This window comes from Ursus maritimus, unplaced genomic scaffold, assembly GCF_017311325.1.
Source record: "Ursus maritimus isolate PB19 unplaced genomic scaffold, ASM1731132v1 scaffold_30, whole genome shotgun sequence".
In the NCBI taxonomy this organism is placed as follows: Eukaryota; Metazoa; Chordata; class Mammalia; order Carnivora; family Ursidae; genus Ursus; species Ursus maritimus.
In genome coordinates, this window is record NW_024425564.1 from 26,857,596 (window position 1) to 26,873,640 (window position 16,045).

The 16,045-nt window shown below is 51.0% G+C and overlaps 1 protein-coding gene across 2 annotated transcripts in view; it reads left to right on the plus strand.

The window, feature by feature from the left end:
• The window catches only part of GMPR (guanosine monophosphate reductase), a 42,661-nt gene that overhangs the window by 22,012 nt on the left and 4,604 nt on the right, over window positions 1–16,045 (plus strand). Inside the window, exons 5-8 of one of the 2 annotated variants that reach the window (XM_040645076.1) lie at window positions 1,325–1,333; window positions 2,658–2,739; window positions 6,190–6,296; window positions 13,354–13,396. In XM_040645076.1, coding sequence (XP_040501010.1) covers window positions 1,325–1,333; window positions 2,658–2,739; window positions 6,190–6,296; window positions 13,354–13,396 — 241 coding nt within the window. The remainder of the gene's footprint in view (window positions 1–1,324; window positions 1,334–2,657; window positions 2,740–6,189; window positions 6,297–13,353; window positions 13,397–16,045) is intronic. The other variant, XM_040645077.1, reaches the window with a different exon arrangement.

The window sequence follows — 16,045 nt, forward strand, 5'->3', positions numbered from 1 at the left end:
CACTCTTTTTCTCTCTCTCTAAAGTAAATAAATAAACCTTAAAAAAAAAAAAAAGTAATGCAGTTCCTACTGTAGAATCCAGAAAATTTTAAAGAAAAAAGTTAAAAGTTGGGTAATTTTTTTATTTATACATAATTTGTTAGCATTTTGGTGTATGTTTTCATGGATGTGTATACTTGTGAGGGTTTTTTTTTTTTTTTTTTTTTTAAGATTTTTTATTTATTTATTTGACAGAGATAGAGACAGCCAGCGAGAGAGGGAACACAAACAGGGGAAGTGGGAGAGGAAGAAGCAGGCTCATAGCAGAGGAGCCTGATGTGGGGCTCGATCCCATAACGCTGGGATCACGCCCTGAGCCGAAGGCAGATGCTTAACCGCTGTGCCACCCAGGCGCCCCTTTTGTTGTTGTTTTTAACAAAATTAAGATCTTACTATTTCCTTCTCTTTCCCCTAATGTGATACTGAAAGCCGTTAAGCATTTTCTTGCACCATCAGACCAAGCTAAAAACCTCACGTAGCTGAAAAACATGATTGTTGAACCATTCCCATTTGGGGTAATACATTTGCAGTTTTGCACTGTTAGAAATAATATACATCCTCGTAGTTAAATCATTGACCTCAGCTGTGATTGTTCCCTGCAGAGAGGATCCTGGAAGTCTACTCACCAAATCAATGGATGTATTTTTGCATTTGCTCTGTGCGGACAAATGGCTTCCCAGGAAAACTTGTACTAAAGGAGACCTTGCACGAGCAGAAAAAGATAGTGTCTGTTTCCTCTGGTATTTAGTGATGATGGTCCTTTATCATTTAAGCGACCGGTAGTACCTCACTCGTGTCTGAATTTAAATGTGATGATTAGTGGGGCGCCTGGGTGGCTCAGTAGGTTAAGCGTCTGCCTTCGGCTCAGGTCATGATCTCAGGGTCCTGGGATCAAGTCATGCATCGGGGGTCCCTGCTCAGAGGGGAGTCACCTTCTCCCTCTCCCTCTTCCTCTGCTGCTCTTTCATGCTCTCTCTCTCAAATAAATAAATTAAATCTTTCAAAAAAATAATAAATGCAATGATTAGTGATGGTGAACGCTTACCCTGTGTTCATTGACCACTTTTTTTTTTTTTTTTTAGTTTGTTCATGTCCTTCCGCAGTTACTCTGTGGGGTGTCTGCATTTCTCTTGCAGATTTGGGAGAGCTTTTATAATGTTAGTAACCCTTTGTCATAGTTGCAGGGATTTTTCTCTACTGTGTTATTTGCCTCTTAGTTTTGTTGAGTGTGTGTGTGTGTGTGTGTGTGTGTGTACATAGATCTTTTTTCCCATTTTTATTACAGGTCTTCCAGGTATTCTAAGTCGGGAAGGGCACAACTTTTAATTGAGCTCCGGCACCCATCTGAAGCTAGTTTTGGGGACAAGTATGAATGAGAATCTGTATCTTCCAGAAGATCCCTCTCCCAGCTCTGTCTCTTGAAACCTTGTTCCGCTCCTCACTGACATGTAATGCCCCCCCCCCCCAATCATAGACGGTATCCTCAACCCCCTGGTCCTTCTTCTGGACCGTCTAGCATTTTCTATTGTCAGATGGCTGTTGGATTAAAGCAGCCTTGAGCCTTCCTCATCCATCTTTGTAAGATACTTTCATACCAAGTTAAAAGGCACTTTGTCTAGGTTAAAAAAGAAAAATACCTCCCCCCCAGGAATGAATTCAATGAAAAGACACTGGGGCTTCAATGCAAAAAAAAAAAAAAAAAAAAAAAGCATCATGGTAGCATGCGTAGGGATGCATTTCCCAAAATAAGACTTTGTACAGTTGCGAACATTCAGTCAGGCATCTTGCCAAGGATCCTAGGGACCAACTGAAGAATCCACAGGGTCGTGAGTTAGAATAAAGAGAGCTATTTTCATCCCTACTCCTGCTGGGAAAGAATTTGTATAGTCTCCAAACCCGATGCCTCCTTTCGGTTTTTACCTTCTGCCATGTGCTGGCTTCCGTGTTTATTCCTAGGGCCACAGCCTCGTGTTCTGAAACCGGAGCGTGCTGCAGTGCTGTCGGTCCGTAAGGGCTCATCTGCCCTTGCATGTCCGGGTGGGAACCCCCAGCCCTGGGGTGGACGCCCAGGCTTTTCCCATCAGTGAGATGATCGCTGAGTTTCATAATCTGGAGCCCGTGGAGTTCCATAAAGGTTCTCAAGGGTGTTGTCGTCTCTGAAACATATTATGGCCGACAGTAAAGATGATACTATCTGAGCAAGTGTTTCATTGCTTATTTTGTGTATTTGGGTTCTCCGTAGGATTTCGTTTTGTCCATCCCGGACATGTTCAAAAGCTCTGTCCCGCATAGTCTCCGGTCTCTTGTGGTTCTAGAATTAGACACTTGGCATACCTTCTTCTGTCAGCTCACCCCGGTGTGGTCTCACGTGTCAGACTCTGTGTTCCTGTTCAGTAGAGAAGGAAACCAGGGGAACGTCCCGACCCACCAACTTCAGATTTAATCTAGAATCAGGGATTCAGTCTGTTGTGCTCCTGACCTCCCTCTCGTGGCCCCCAGGCTGCCTGGTGGCTTCAGGACGCGTTCGACTGTGTGTCCAGGTGGGGGGCTGCTCATTCCCTCATCTTTGTATCACTAGGAATAGACCGTGATTGTGGGCTGTGTTCTTTCTGTCTCAGGCAGGGAACGTGGTAACAGGGGAGATGGTGGAAGAGCTTATCCTTTCTGGAGCAGACATAATCAAAGTGGGCGTTGGACCAGGTAAGCTTGCTGGGAAGCAGAGGCTGTGTGGTGGGTGCTGGGGGATGGGGTTTGGGGCAGCTAGAGATGTGGCCAGAAGGGAGCCCATGGGTGACCTAGCCACAAGCATAGAGCCCCTTTCTTTTGGAAGCATCACACCACTTTCAGAAGTTGAGCTTCCAAAAGAGGCTTTTTTAGGAAATCTCATTGGGTTGCTTTCTGATGCCCCCAGGGAACGTCTTAAAGGAGCTGGGATGTGGGTAGAATGTGAGGTCCGGTTTCAGAGCGCCCGTGGAAGACGAGAGTGCAGATTTCATTCATGATCCCAGACACCTTGAAGAGGAAGGCCAGGGGGTGTACAATTGTGGGGACAGTCAATGGACACAAATGGCTCAAGCTTATATGAAGGCTTGAGGGACCCCAAACGTTGCACATAGGCATACAGCTATGAGGCCGCATTTGAACGTGACCCATGGCCCAGTCGTTACCACCCCTGGCACCTCACCTGATACATATCCAGCTCAGTTGGCCCATACCCTCTTGGGCATTCTCTCCTAGGACCACCCGTTGGCGTCTTGAGTGGAGGAGCAAGGCAGAGCCTTTCTGTCCTATTGGGCAGCTCCGTTTTCTCCTGGGCCAGGTGGCCATCACTGTCCCCTTTGGCGAGACCTGAGCATGAGCCTTCATGTTTCCGAATTCTTCCTTGCACATCCATTCCTAAACGAACACTCAAATTGGAGAGAAAGGAAGAAGATATACATTTTCAGCTGGGACCAAAAAACAGCAAAGATTTTAAAAATACCGCCCACCCAAAAAAACACTACCAAAAAAGGAAGCAAACCATGAAGCCATAGGAGAAGAGTGTGGGAATGCGCTGTTGGAGGCGGAAGACATTGTTGTGTTGTTGACTTGGCACTGCTATCAGCCTGGAGGGAACAGGATGTGGAGGAAGAGAGGATTAGGGAAGACGAGGCTGGTTTGAGTGTGTAGCCTACAGGGAAACGCTCAAGATCGGGCTTTGGGTATTGCTACTTGAGCCATCTAACAACATCGTCCGAGCAAGAGGAAAGACAACCCTGGTTTTTACTGAGTGTTGGTCATTTTTGGAAAGTCAGGGAGAGGATGAGGCCCCGTTCTTACTGACAAGGAGCTCCCTACTTAGGATGGGCTGTAATAGACCGAGTTAATAAGAGAACAGGTGACTAATAGACCCGGGAGACTCTTTCTTCCAAAAGCAGGACGCTCACCAGTCACCTGTTTAATCAGACATACGTACGGCGTGTCTACTCGCTGCCGTTGTACTGGGTACGGGGTGTAGGTGTCGTCTTGGCTCCCAAAGAGCTGTTCTTGATGTATGTGATAGGATCTTGAACATTCAGCCGGACTTGTTCCCTTCATGCACATCCCGTGTGTACACGCTGTTTCCCCAGAACATCGATGGTCCTTCCATCGTCGCTGTGCCCTCTAGCCCCCAGCCCTGGCAGGGCTCTCTATTAGAACAGACTCGACCAAAGAGGGTAAGGGGCTTTGTTAAAGCCTCTTCTTTAAACTGATTGGAAATGACACTTAAATTTCATGAATCCTTTAGAGTAAAAACAACTGAGTATTCTGTGAATGACAGCCTTAAGAATGGGCGCCCTGCCCTTGAAACCGGGAGAAAACACGTACCCAGTTTCTCCTTTCGACTTGAGCATGAACCAAGACCCTTCCCATCCTGTGTTTCAAAGTTCTTCCTTGGCTTTTTCCAAGAAAGGTGACTGGCCTAACCTCTGTAGGTCTCTCCCGGGGGCAGAGCTCCGGGCCCCGTGGCAGAGACCCCTGCCTTCCCGCAAGGATCTGGCTATGGAGGGGGAGAGGAGAAAAACCAGTTAGGAACCAGAGATTAGGAAATGAATTCTGCCTTACACAGTGCAGGTCTGGTGCCTGGGGCAGAGGGTGCCTTGGTGGGGAGAGGAGCTCGCTGGCTCCAGGCTCGTGAGCAACGCACGTAAGGCTGGACATCAAGAGATGTATTCTGCCCTGTAGCTGGATGGGTGCAGGAGGAAAGGGGTCTTCCCCAACCTTCTGGTTTTCTTGCGGAATCCAAGCCTGGAATTCTAGACATGGTTCTCGGTCCGGTCCTGCCCCGAAGCCCTGGGGAGAGATCTGGGGGAGCCGGGAAGGCATTGGTGGTGATGGGGAGCCAGGAAAGGAGGCTGGGGTTCCAGCGGCCTTGTCCCCAGGCCTGATGGCCCTGGAGTTCAAGCCCCATTGATTGAGCTGGGAAACAGAGGAGTCACAGGCATGCGGGTGACTCATCCAGTCTTAAGTTCACGCATTCTTTTAGTGACTATTTTTAGCCCCCTTCTTATGTGCAGGGCTCTATTCTCAGCCCTGCATTTACAACAATGAATATCCCCCGAGCTTACCATCCAGCAGCGAAAACAGATCCCCTGCGTTCTTACACAAATAATTATTTAAATGCCTCTTTTTGAAGTGAATGCTGTGGCGAACAACTCCCCTGAGGCAGTGACATTTAAGATAAAGCCTGAGAGATGAGAAGCCTTGGCAAGACCAGGGGGCTGGTTCAGAGGGAGTGCTCGGACAGAAAGTACAGCGTGTACCGTGTACAGAGAATCCCCAGTGTGGGGAGCAGGGGGGAGAGCGAGATGGCGGAGGAGGGGGACGGGTGGACGTGCGGGAATTCGGTCTGGGTGATCTTGGGGGGCGGGGTGCTCATTTGCAGGGAGGAGGGGACAGGACGAGCCAGGGAACAGGTGCTGGAGGTGCTCTGGGCGTGACTCAGCCTGGACCTAGCTAGGATCACTCCCTGCAGACGGGTCCACCAGGACTGGGGTTGACCCCGTGTGGGAAAGACAGAGGTCAAGGGCGGTGCGGCATCTGGGCGGCTGGTCCTGAAATGGAAGATGGTCCCGCCGCCCAGGCTCGATGGGGACCCCGGACAGGGTGGGCAATCATGGAGCCCAGGAGGCTGGGACCCACAGAGGACGGAGTGGGTGGGAGCGGGTGCAGGCCTGGGGTCAGTGACCCACCTCAAGCCCGTGCGTCAGAGTTTCCATTTCTGTTTCATAGGCGAGGCCAAGAGGCCCAGAGGAGTTAGAAATTTGACAAAATCTGCGGGTAAAGAGGCTGTGGGAGGAGCCCGAGGGGTGTCTTGAAGTACAGTGTGGTTGTGCAGAAAAGCGAGGGAGACAGAAAGGGAAGGAGTGTAAGCAGGCAAAGGTGGGGGCTGATGTCACGGCGAGTGACAGTGACAGGGCGTCCCGGGCATCAGCGGTTGACGGTGATGAGGACCAGAAGCCACGTGGCCAGATGGAGTGGCTCTCACCACCCGCCCCTTCCCCACGGAAAGAAAGTTCAGCCCCGGTAAATCGGGGCAGGGCTGTGTGCCGGTGACGCAGGCTCCTTTTGTAGCACGTTCTGCTCATTCTTAACCATCTCTCTTTGGGCCCCGCCTCTCCCGGCCTCCAGGTTCCGTGTGCACCACCCGCACCAAGACGGGGGTGGGCTACCCCCAGCTCAGTGCCGTGATCGAGTGCGCCGACTCTGCCCACGGCCTGAAGGGGCACATCATCTCTGTAAGTCTCCCGTGGGGCAGGGGGATGGCTGTGGGAACATCTCGGGACTTTGGGGGGGCCCCTGCACCTTGGCCCCAAGGAAGCCTGTTTCCTGGCTGCCCTTCATCCAGTTGGCATCCTATGGGCTTGGCCGTGAGCCGGGCATCTTGGTCCCAGTGGTGACATTTGGCAGAGACCCAGGGCCTGCTCCCCACTTACTCTGCACCGAGGGGTGCAGGCACAGGAGTCAGTAACAACTCAGGGCATTCGGTGGCGCACTGGGGATTCGTGGGGAGCTTGGAGAAGATGAGAGGGCCGCATGCTCGTTTGCTACAAAGCACCCCAGCCTGGGTAGATTAAAGAAGAGAAAGTCACTGTCTCCCAGGTCTGGAGGCCAGACGTCTGAGATCGGGGTGTCAGCAGGGTCCCGAGGGCTGGGAGGAAGGCTCTGTTCTAAACCTCCAGCTCCCGTGGCTGGTGGCACCATAGTTTCCGTCTTCATTGTGGCATCTTCCCTGTGTGTGTGTGTCCACATTTCTCCTTTTTGTAAGGACACTAGTCGTGTTGGACTGGGGGCCACTGGTCCCCGGTTACCGGAGTGACAGCAGATTCAGTGGCATGTTGGGGGCAGAAGGCAGATTGCCGTGGGTTGAGAAATCTATGGGAAGGGGTGAGGAGAGGCAGAGGCAGCGATCTACCAGCATTTCCAGGAAGCTCCTAGAAGGACAGCAGCCTGGGACACAGCCACCAAATATTGAAGATTGAGTGAATGAATTAATGCCAAATTAATACCTGTCCTCAACGTAGCGGTTCTTCTGCTCCACTTTCACTGATGTGACGAACATTCAGACAGTCGAAGAGACATACTGTAGCTCTCCCCTTCCAGCTAAAATGCTCAGAACAAGACAGAGCATGCGGGATACAATCAGGCAGACTCAGAGCCATGGCTTCCACTTAATGTGGGTTTAAAAAAAAAAAAAAAATATATCTGAATTCATAGTGTACTTTTAGTGGTCCTGTAACAGTGTTGACTCATTGAATATATTAAAGTAAACCCTCAGACCTTTTCACTCTACAGTTGCTGAACCAGGTTCCCACATTAAATAATTGATAGGTAATTTAAAAAAAACCATTCACAAATGCATCAGATTACACATCCCTGCAGAATGACGTCTTGTTGATTTCAGCCCGCACTTCGGTATGCTGACGTGGGATTTCTGGACTTGCTTTGAGGATACGGTGGTACTCTTTAAAAATCCCTACATGCACCTTCCCTCGTTTTGAGCCTCACTTCAGCATTTGGTGGGGCCCATGTTCAGAGCCGGGTCTCGTCTGCTAAGTGCCGAGGGAACGGCTTCTCTGAATTTGTCAGTCAGGGACAGTGACCACCCAGGCTTGTGCTCCCAGTTCTCAGTAATGGTGAGCGATTTCCCAGATGGGCTTAGACGTTCTGTGTGTAACCGGAAGACCAGACGAAGTTCACACACTCATGTGGGATCGGCACTCTTTTTTTTTTTTTTTAAATATTTATTTATTTGACAGAGAGAGAGGGAGAACAAGCAGGGCGAGCAGCAGAGGGAGAGGGAGAAGCAGGCTCTCTGCTGAGCAGGGAACCCGATGCGGGGCTCGATCCCAGGACTCTGGGATCATGACCTGAGCCGAAGGCGGACGCTTCACCAACTGAGCCACCCAGGTGGCCCGGGATTGGCACTCCTGACCTGAGCTCATTTCTCCTGGCCAGCCAAGTGCCTTGGCGGTCAGAGCAGCCATTTCTTTGATCGCCCATGTGTCTGATGGGGTTTCACAAGCAGATATCTCCCACTTGCCAGTCATCCCTAAACCCACCGGAAACCCATCAGATATTCTCGATCCTGCTACTCTGCCCGGTTGCCTGCCAGCTGTCTCCTGCTACACTCTGGTTGCTGAATTAGCACATCCATGCTGTTGAAATTCACTAAAGGGAAGCCACGGCAGGGGGCTGTTAGCAGGCCCTGATGCCCGAGAGGCTGGACTTGAATCGGGTTTCTATTTATTGTGGCCCGCGTGGGGTTCTGAGAGGCAGAGAGCTGTAAATTCAGGACACCCCCTACATAGGTGAAGATTTAAGTGTGACTAGTTAGTTTTGTCTTGTCGTCTGCTGGGGACATCACACAAACGAGAATTTTAAAGATGGAAACAGACTTAGAAGAAGGAATGACTATTATTTATCAAGCATCTACTATATTCCAGGCACAATACACTTCTAATTTCTGATCCTTGGAACAACCTGACAAACTAGCAGTTAGCATCACTTGACAGGTGTATTAGTCAGGGTTCTCTAGAGACACAGAACCAAAGGGTGTGTGTGTGTGTGTGTGTGTGTGTGTGTGTATGTCAAGAGAGGATGTTGAGGAAGTATTTGTTATAAGGAATTAGTTCACGTGATTATGGGGGGTGAGAAGTCCCAAGATCTGCAGGGTGAGTTGCCAAGCTAGGGACCTAGGAGAGTTGATGCTGTAGTTCCAGTCCGAGCCTGAGGGCCTGAAGAGTTGATGTTTCAGTTGACCTTAAAAGGCGGGAAAAAGACCACGTTCGTTCAGAGGCTGTCAGTCAAGAAAGATTCACTCGAGGGGAGTCAGCCCTGTTGTTCCATTCAGGCCTTCAACTGATAAGATAGGGCCCACCCACATCAAGGAGGACAATCTGCTTTACTCAGTCTACCAATTCAAATGTTCATCCCATCAAAAAAAAAAAAAAAAAAAAAAGAGAAAGGAAGAAAGGAAGGAAGGAAGAGAAAAGAGAAGAAAGAAAAGAACCCTCCCAGAAACACCCAGACTAATGTTTGACTAGGTATCTAGGCACTCTGTGGCCCAGTCAAGTTGATACAGAAAATTAGCCATTGCAACCAGGTGAGGAACTGAAGCTTCATGATCTTAAGTAACTTGTCCGGCATCACTACTGGCAACATTCAGACTGAGGTCTGTTCATCTTCCCTTGACTGCCCCCCTACCCATTTCGAAAATGAGGACGTCACAAAGAGTGTGAAGAAGAAAGGCTTGCTGAAGTCACAGAGAATGCAGGGTTCTGCAGGACTCCGTCTGCTCATTCTCCCACCCCAGTGCTCTGGGAGACGTGTGCTTCCTCTGTCCTTCCCCACAGGGTCCCCCCATGCATGTCTTCCAGCAGGGAGAGGACGGTCAGTGCCCGATGCACGGTTAGAAGGGGAGGGATTTGAACCACCAGCGAGTTCACTATCCACCGATAACCAAGCACACCTTGGACTTTGTGCTGATTTATAGGACCTAGAAAGAAGTCCTGGGAGTAGGTTGACTGGGATCACTGTGGTCTCTTCTTGACTCAAGCTCCAGCATTTTAATCGGTGCATTTTATAAAGACCAAGAGAGCATACCTATCAAGGCCCAGGAGGCCCGGTATTGTGAAGGGCTGGTCATGGGAAGGATCCAGATGATTCAGAATCCTCCCCAAAGTTCTCTGTCTCTGTGCCTGATCACTGGCCCACTGACCCTCTGCAGAGAAGTACCGATGGATCAGTGAATTTCTGATAATTTTAATGACTTAACATAGCATTTCATAGCAGTGAGACCATTCTTTAGCAAGACCTACACGAAGTTATTCAGATAATTACATTTTCATGAGGCCTGAAAAATTCCGCAACAGGATAGGTTTGGCCTAGAAAAAGTTAGAAAATACAGATAAATATAAAGATTCCTGGAACTGTTATCCTCTTAAGAGAAACATGCCTAGTGTTTTGATAAGTATGCTTCTAGGCATTTTTATGTTTTTAAAAATTCTATTCATTTATTTATTGCTTCAAGACATTTTTAGAATGTACACTTAACTAGGGTTCTAATCTTGTCCTAACATTATTATTGCTGTTTGACCTTGGGCAAGCCGCTCAACCTTTCTGAGCTCTCCTCATTCCCCCCCGCCACCTACAAAATAATCACCTTCAGGTTGCTTGTGGTGTTGGAATGGCAAAATGAAGTTTGTAACAGCCTCGGCACGCGGTAGGTGCTTGATTTGATTTCCCTCTGCCAGTCCCGCACCTGCTTTCACCACCCTCGGTTTCAGAGCAGGGGAAGTATTCCGAAGAAGAAGAGGTATGCCCACAGTTCACAGATCGCCTTTCCCCGTTCCTGTCACGTGATGCTTTTTCTGCTGAAATACAACGTGAATACTCTTGAAAAACAAAACAAGCAGCTCTTTGAATATTTGCACATTGTTTTTGAAAACATTCCGGCGGCTGTGATGTTTCTCTGTGAAAGTAAACGTGTGTCTCAGATGGCAGAGATTTACCCCTCCTGCTCTTGCCTCCTGAGAACACGAAAAGGACGCTTTGAACAGCTTCTGGAAATCACCCGTGAACGGAAGTAGGGAGCAGACTCCTTGGCCCTAAAGCGTTTTGCGACGTCGGATTGCACGGGGTTAAACGTGCAGTCTGTAGTGCTTGGTCCGCCCAGTCTATTTATAAATGCATTTCCAAGTAGAGCGAGCAGAAGATGCTCTACGTAGGGTTTCCTCTCTGGCACGTCACGGTGTCCTCTTAGCGTGGACATCTTGGCCCATCCTGGGAAGAGAAGAGCTCCTTTTCAAGGGCTCCAGTGACCTCATCCCTAGCCGCAAGAATGTGGAATTTTCCGGGCCCCACACAAGACACCTCCGTGGCAGTCACAACTCCTCACTCACAGCTTGCAAGCAAGGGAGAGTGTGTGTGTGTGTGTGTGTGTGTGTGTGTGTGTGTGTGTGTGTTTCAAGTCCGATAACGTCCTAATGTAATGGAGCCGTGAGTTTGTTTAATCTTCTTTTTTTTTTTAAAGATTTTATTTATTTATTCGACAGAGATAGAGACAGCCAGCGAGAGAGGGAACACAAGCAGGGGGAGTGGGAGAGGAAGAAGCAGGCTCCTAGCGGAGGAGCCTGATGTGGGGCTCGATCCCAGATCGCCGGGATCACGCCCTGAGCCGAAGGCAGACGCTTAACCGCTGTGCCACCCAGGCGCCCCTGTTTAATCTTCTGAAGTCATATGTTTGAAACCCTATTGAGTGCAAAACTGGTTTTGGTAAAGAGATAAAGTATTCAGAAAATTCTCAGGATGAGCGAGGGGCATACAGGGGGCTTGTAGCTTTGAAAGAGGAAGTTCGATATGCTGGAGCTTGGAACAGACAAGAGACACAGCCCCAAGTCCTGTCACTGTCTTCCCATGCGCGGCTGGGGCCATGTCACTTGGAGGGGCAGACCACTTCTGCAGTGACCATTCCCTAGCAGCCCGGGGCCCTCCGGGGGTCGGAGAAGCCAGGCACGCTTCATTTTATTGAGCTTTTGCTTACTTGCACTTCCGAGAGACGGTGTTTTTTCTTTTTGAACGGAAGGTCTGTGGCAACCCCACCCCGGGGGCAAGTCTCTTGGCACCGTTTTCCCAACAGTATTTGCCTGCTTGGTGTCTCTGTGCCACAGTTGGGTAATCCTCAGAGAATTTCAAACATTTTCATCCTTGTATTTGTAATGGCGATCTGCGATCGGTGAGGACGGCTCGCTTAAAGCTCAGGACGGTTGGCATCTTTTAGCAACAAAGTATTTTCTAACTAAGCTGCGTACATTTTTTTTAGACAGTCATGCTAAGTCGAGTGCATGTCCCTTCTGTATGCACCGGGAAACCACAGAAGCCATCCGACTCGCTTCATTGTGATATTGGCTTTATTGCTTGTGGTCTGGAACCAAACCTGCAGTATTTCTGGGGTGTGCCCGTCACAGACACGATGGAGGAAATAGTTCCAGGCTGTAACTATGCATAAAAAAACAGAGTTCGAGCTTCACACCTACTTTTGGGTCCGAACTGCAAGGAAGTAATGAGGCGGAAGTTGAGTTGTAGCTGCTGGAGCGACAGGCCTCAAAAGCAGATAAAAAAGGGGATTGAGTCACAGGACCCCTGTTCTCCATGGGAGGTGCTCATACAGCGGTTCACCCTGGTTGGCTAGATGCCCTCCAGCTCTGGGGGCCCATACGCCTTCCTGCCAGTTGTGGTGACAGTAGCCCGGGCGGCCTGTGTCCTTCCCAAGGCTGGTCTGACCCCTTTCTGGGTGGGTCCCACCTTCCAGGAACAGGCGCTTGCCTCTGAGACCTTGGTGTTCTTCCCAGACCCGCTCTGAGCTCGGGGCTCTGTCGTCAAGCCAGCCCTCAGCACTGACCCTGCCTCCCCCCCGGGCCTTTGCTTCTTGGCCTCTCTCTCTGTGGGGTCTGGCGGCAATCCCGGCCACCCTCGCCGGCTGTCTCCTGGGACGTCACACAGGCCGCATTGGGAATAGCAGGTAGTGGCTTGTGTTGGTAAGGAGGCCCTGTGGGCTCTGCATTCTAGAAGCGCCACACTGTGCTGCTGGGGCTTCAACATAACTTCCACGACGGGGCCACGCTGGGCAGCCCAAGGTGACCGTCCCGCTGGGCACTAAACCAGCCCCAGGCGTGTGCTCTCTGTGGGCACGGTGGGATCAGGAATGCGCGTTTGATTCTAAGCTAACCGGGCCCATTTCGTGGAGGTGCACAGGGGACGCATGGAGTGGCTGGAAGCATAAAGGAACTCCGTGTCCCTTCCCCGGCTCTTAAAATATTTCAGCTCTTGTACTAAATAAACCTCACCTCACACCAGGCGGGGAGGGAAAGGTGACTACCGAATGAGAGGGAATCGGGATGGCCCTGGCCGGGCGTGTTGTGTAAGGGGCTGGCGGCGAATTGAGGTCTCAGAGCACCTCCTGCTGCCTCCCGCTTCCCCAGGGTTCCAGGGCAGGGCAGGGGCGGACAGGTGGGCAGGCGGTTGGCGGGGCTGACCCAGAGAAGAAACCCCAGGAGGCTTGGGGGGTGCAAGGTGCAGCATTGAGGGCAGCAAACTAAGTGCAGACACGGTGATTGGGAAGTGCTGGGCCCGGGCTCTGAGGGTCGCTGCTTTTGGCTGGGGGCTTGCCCTTGGCTGGGGGTGCATCCGGAGATCCCCTCCTGATGACCGAATCACCCCGGGGTTGGGGGGGGAGGACAGCCTGGCCAAGCGCACCGCTGCTCACACCCTCTCCTTACTTTTTCCTTTTTGAAGGACGGAGGCTGCACGTGTCCAGGAGATGTCGCCAAAGCCTTTGGTAAGGGGACAGGGAGGGAGGGGTGGGAGTTCCCTGCCTCCGTGTGCTGGCCTCCGGGTGCGAACCTGAATGGAGAGGCGGGACTTGTTGGGAAATTGCGGGCCAGTCCTGAGTTTCCTGTCCCCGGATTTTAGCCCCAGTTGGCCAGAATCCCGAGCGGGCCGAGTGCCCAGGGGATGGATGGGGGCAGGGGGGACAGCCTGCAAGCCGGGAGTGGGTGAAGTCATGGCTCGGAAGGCCCAGCGTGCCTGTGGAAGAGGCCAGTACCAGGTCCGAAGCACAGAGACTTCAGGGAGGGTCCCTGGGGCCTAACTTGGGGCAACCTTTTGGGAAGGACTAGAGTCCCCCAGCGGTTTCTCACGGCAGGCCGAGGAGCCCGTGTCCCACCAGGGGGCAGCAGTGTTCAGCTGTGATGCAGGTGGGGTTTTGGCCCCCCTGGCCTTTTCCTGGGAACACGCTAGGCAGTCAGCGGCTCCACGTGCTTGCCACCTGACCTTGACAAGCTGTGTCTGGAGGTCAGAGCTGGTTGCACAGCTGGGGACAGCAGCCTGCCAGGTGGGAGCTGTGTGTGCCCGCGGGTGACAGGAAAACCAGCACCACAGCCCCACTCCCTTTTCTGAGGCCAGAGCCAAGTTCACTGCTAATTTTTTTTCCTTGTTTTCTTTTCTTTTTTGCTACGGAGAGGAACTTTCTGTCTGAGGCATTCCTAAGGGGTGCCAGTGGTCCTTCCCCTCACCTGCATTTGGCAACTCCTCTTTTTTGACCACTGCTTTAGAGACCTTCCCATAGAATGCCTTAGGGTTAGGGATTGGTTCTCTCTCTCTCTCTCTTTTAATAAAACACTGAAGGTGACAAGGAGACAGGGACAGTGCTCTTAGCAGCCGGGTTCTGTGGCAACCCTGGGGAATACCGTGAACACGGGCAGCCTTCTTACGTAACCCCCTCCTGATCGTGCATCTTGGTTGTGGAAGGGGACACACCGGTCATCTTTGTCATCCAGGGTGCCTACTTTATAGTGGAGACTGAGGCCCTGAGAGGTGGGTGACAAGGTCAGGGTCCCACAGCTGGCGGCCGAGCTGGGGGGATCGGGACCCCTGCCCCACTTGGGTGCTCGCTCACTCCTTATCAAGACCGTTACGATGTTTGAGCTGAACTACTGAACGCCGCTGGGTGCTCCTGCTTGTGCTCCCTGCACCGAGTAGGAACTGGCGCACTTTTAAGTGACTGGTCGTTAAGAAGGTGCCTCGTAGGTAACAGCCGCTGGTCTTTGGAATCACCTCTGGGATCTTTTCCTTCGCTCTGCTTCCAGGGAGCCAGGACTTGCCGGGTGCGGAGGCTCGGCGGAGGGAGGGAGAGGGAGAGACTGCGTCAGGGAGAGCCTTGGCGAGGGAGGGGCACCAGAACATTCAGAAACAAAAATAATTGAAAGCCACTTCAAAGCGTTGTTGGAGTGGATCTGTGCTCTGCGTTCCTGCTGTTGACATCTGCTACTGCGGTTGTGGTCATGGGGAGGCCTGGCTGGATACCAGTCGTCCTCTGCCCCCTCAAAGTCATGGCAGGGCAGGAGGGGTGCGGGGGCAAGGATCCGCCATTCATGTTAGGGACCCTGGAATGACGGGCCTGCAAAGCTTGCTGGCGAGTAGAAAGGTCCTGTTGTGCGTGGCTTGCCCGAGGGCCAGGCCAGGGGGCCAGGCCTGCAGAGCCGGCTTCTCTGTAATGTTGAACAGAAGGGGCCAGGATGCCTGACACAAACCCCAGAGTTGTCCTGCAAGTATCTAACGGACCCGCTGGAAGAGGTCAGGGCCACTTCTCAGGGGTTCCTGGGCCCCCTCCTCCTCCTTGTCCTTCATCCAAATTCCTGAATACGTCTCTGCCCTGATGTCCTCGTGTCCTAAATGCAACCCTCAATAGGACGTAGGAGGAGACGTTCATAGTCAGTGGGGAGACTGTACCATCATCCCAGAACAGGATGGGAAATGGTGGTATTGCTAGTTCTTGCCCATACACACTTTCCTTTCTTGACGACTAGTCATCGTACATTGACCGTGTGCCATGTCCTGTGCTAAACACTGGAGATGCAGCAGCTTCAGAACCATACGCATATATGGTACATCGACCGTGGTATGGTGAGAGAAGGAACAAACCTCCTTTTTTTCCCCCAAATAAGTCTCATTGTTAATAAGATCCTCCACACACGTTCGCTACTGAAAATTGAAATAGCACATCAAATGATCTTATCACAATTCCAATTTTTGAAAAACAGAAAATCCAGCCTAGGCACCCTGTCCTAATTATGCCCTAGCCAAACCACCCCGATGCTTTCTGCATACTCCTTCCGCAAAGTTACCTGGCTTCCGATGTTTGATGTGGGTTTTAGCTTAACGGCTCCAGGCTTCTCAAACACACCGGCAACACTCAAAACTGGTTAGTGCTTCCTTAGGTCATATCAAAAAGTGGAAGTATACTGAAGTCATTCGAAACATATGTATATGTGTGTGTATTTATACATATGTGTGTATGTATGTATATCTATGTATATATGTGTATATGTAGATATAGAATTATATATATATTTCATTTTATATATGTGTATAAAATTTAGGCTTCTCTTCTTAATACCCAGTCTCCAGTGTAGGAGTTTTGGTCTGT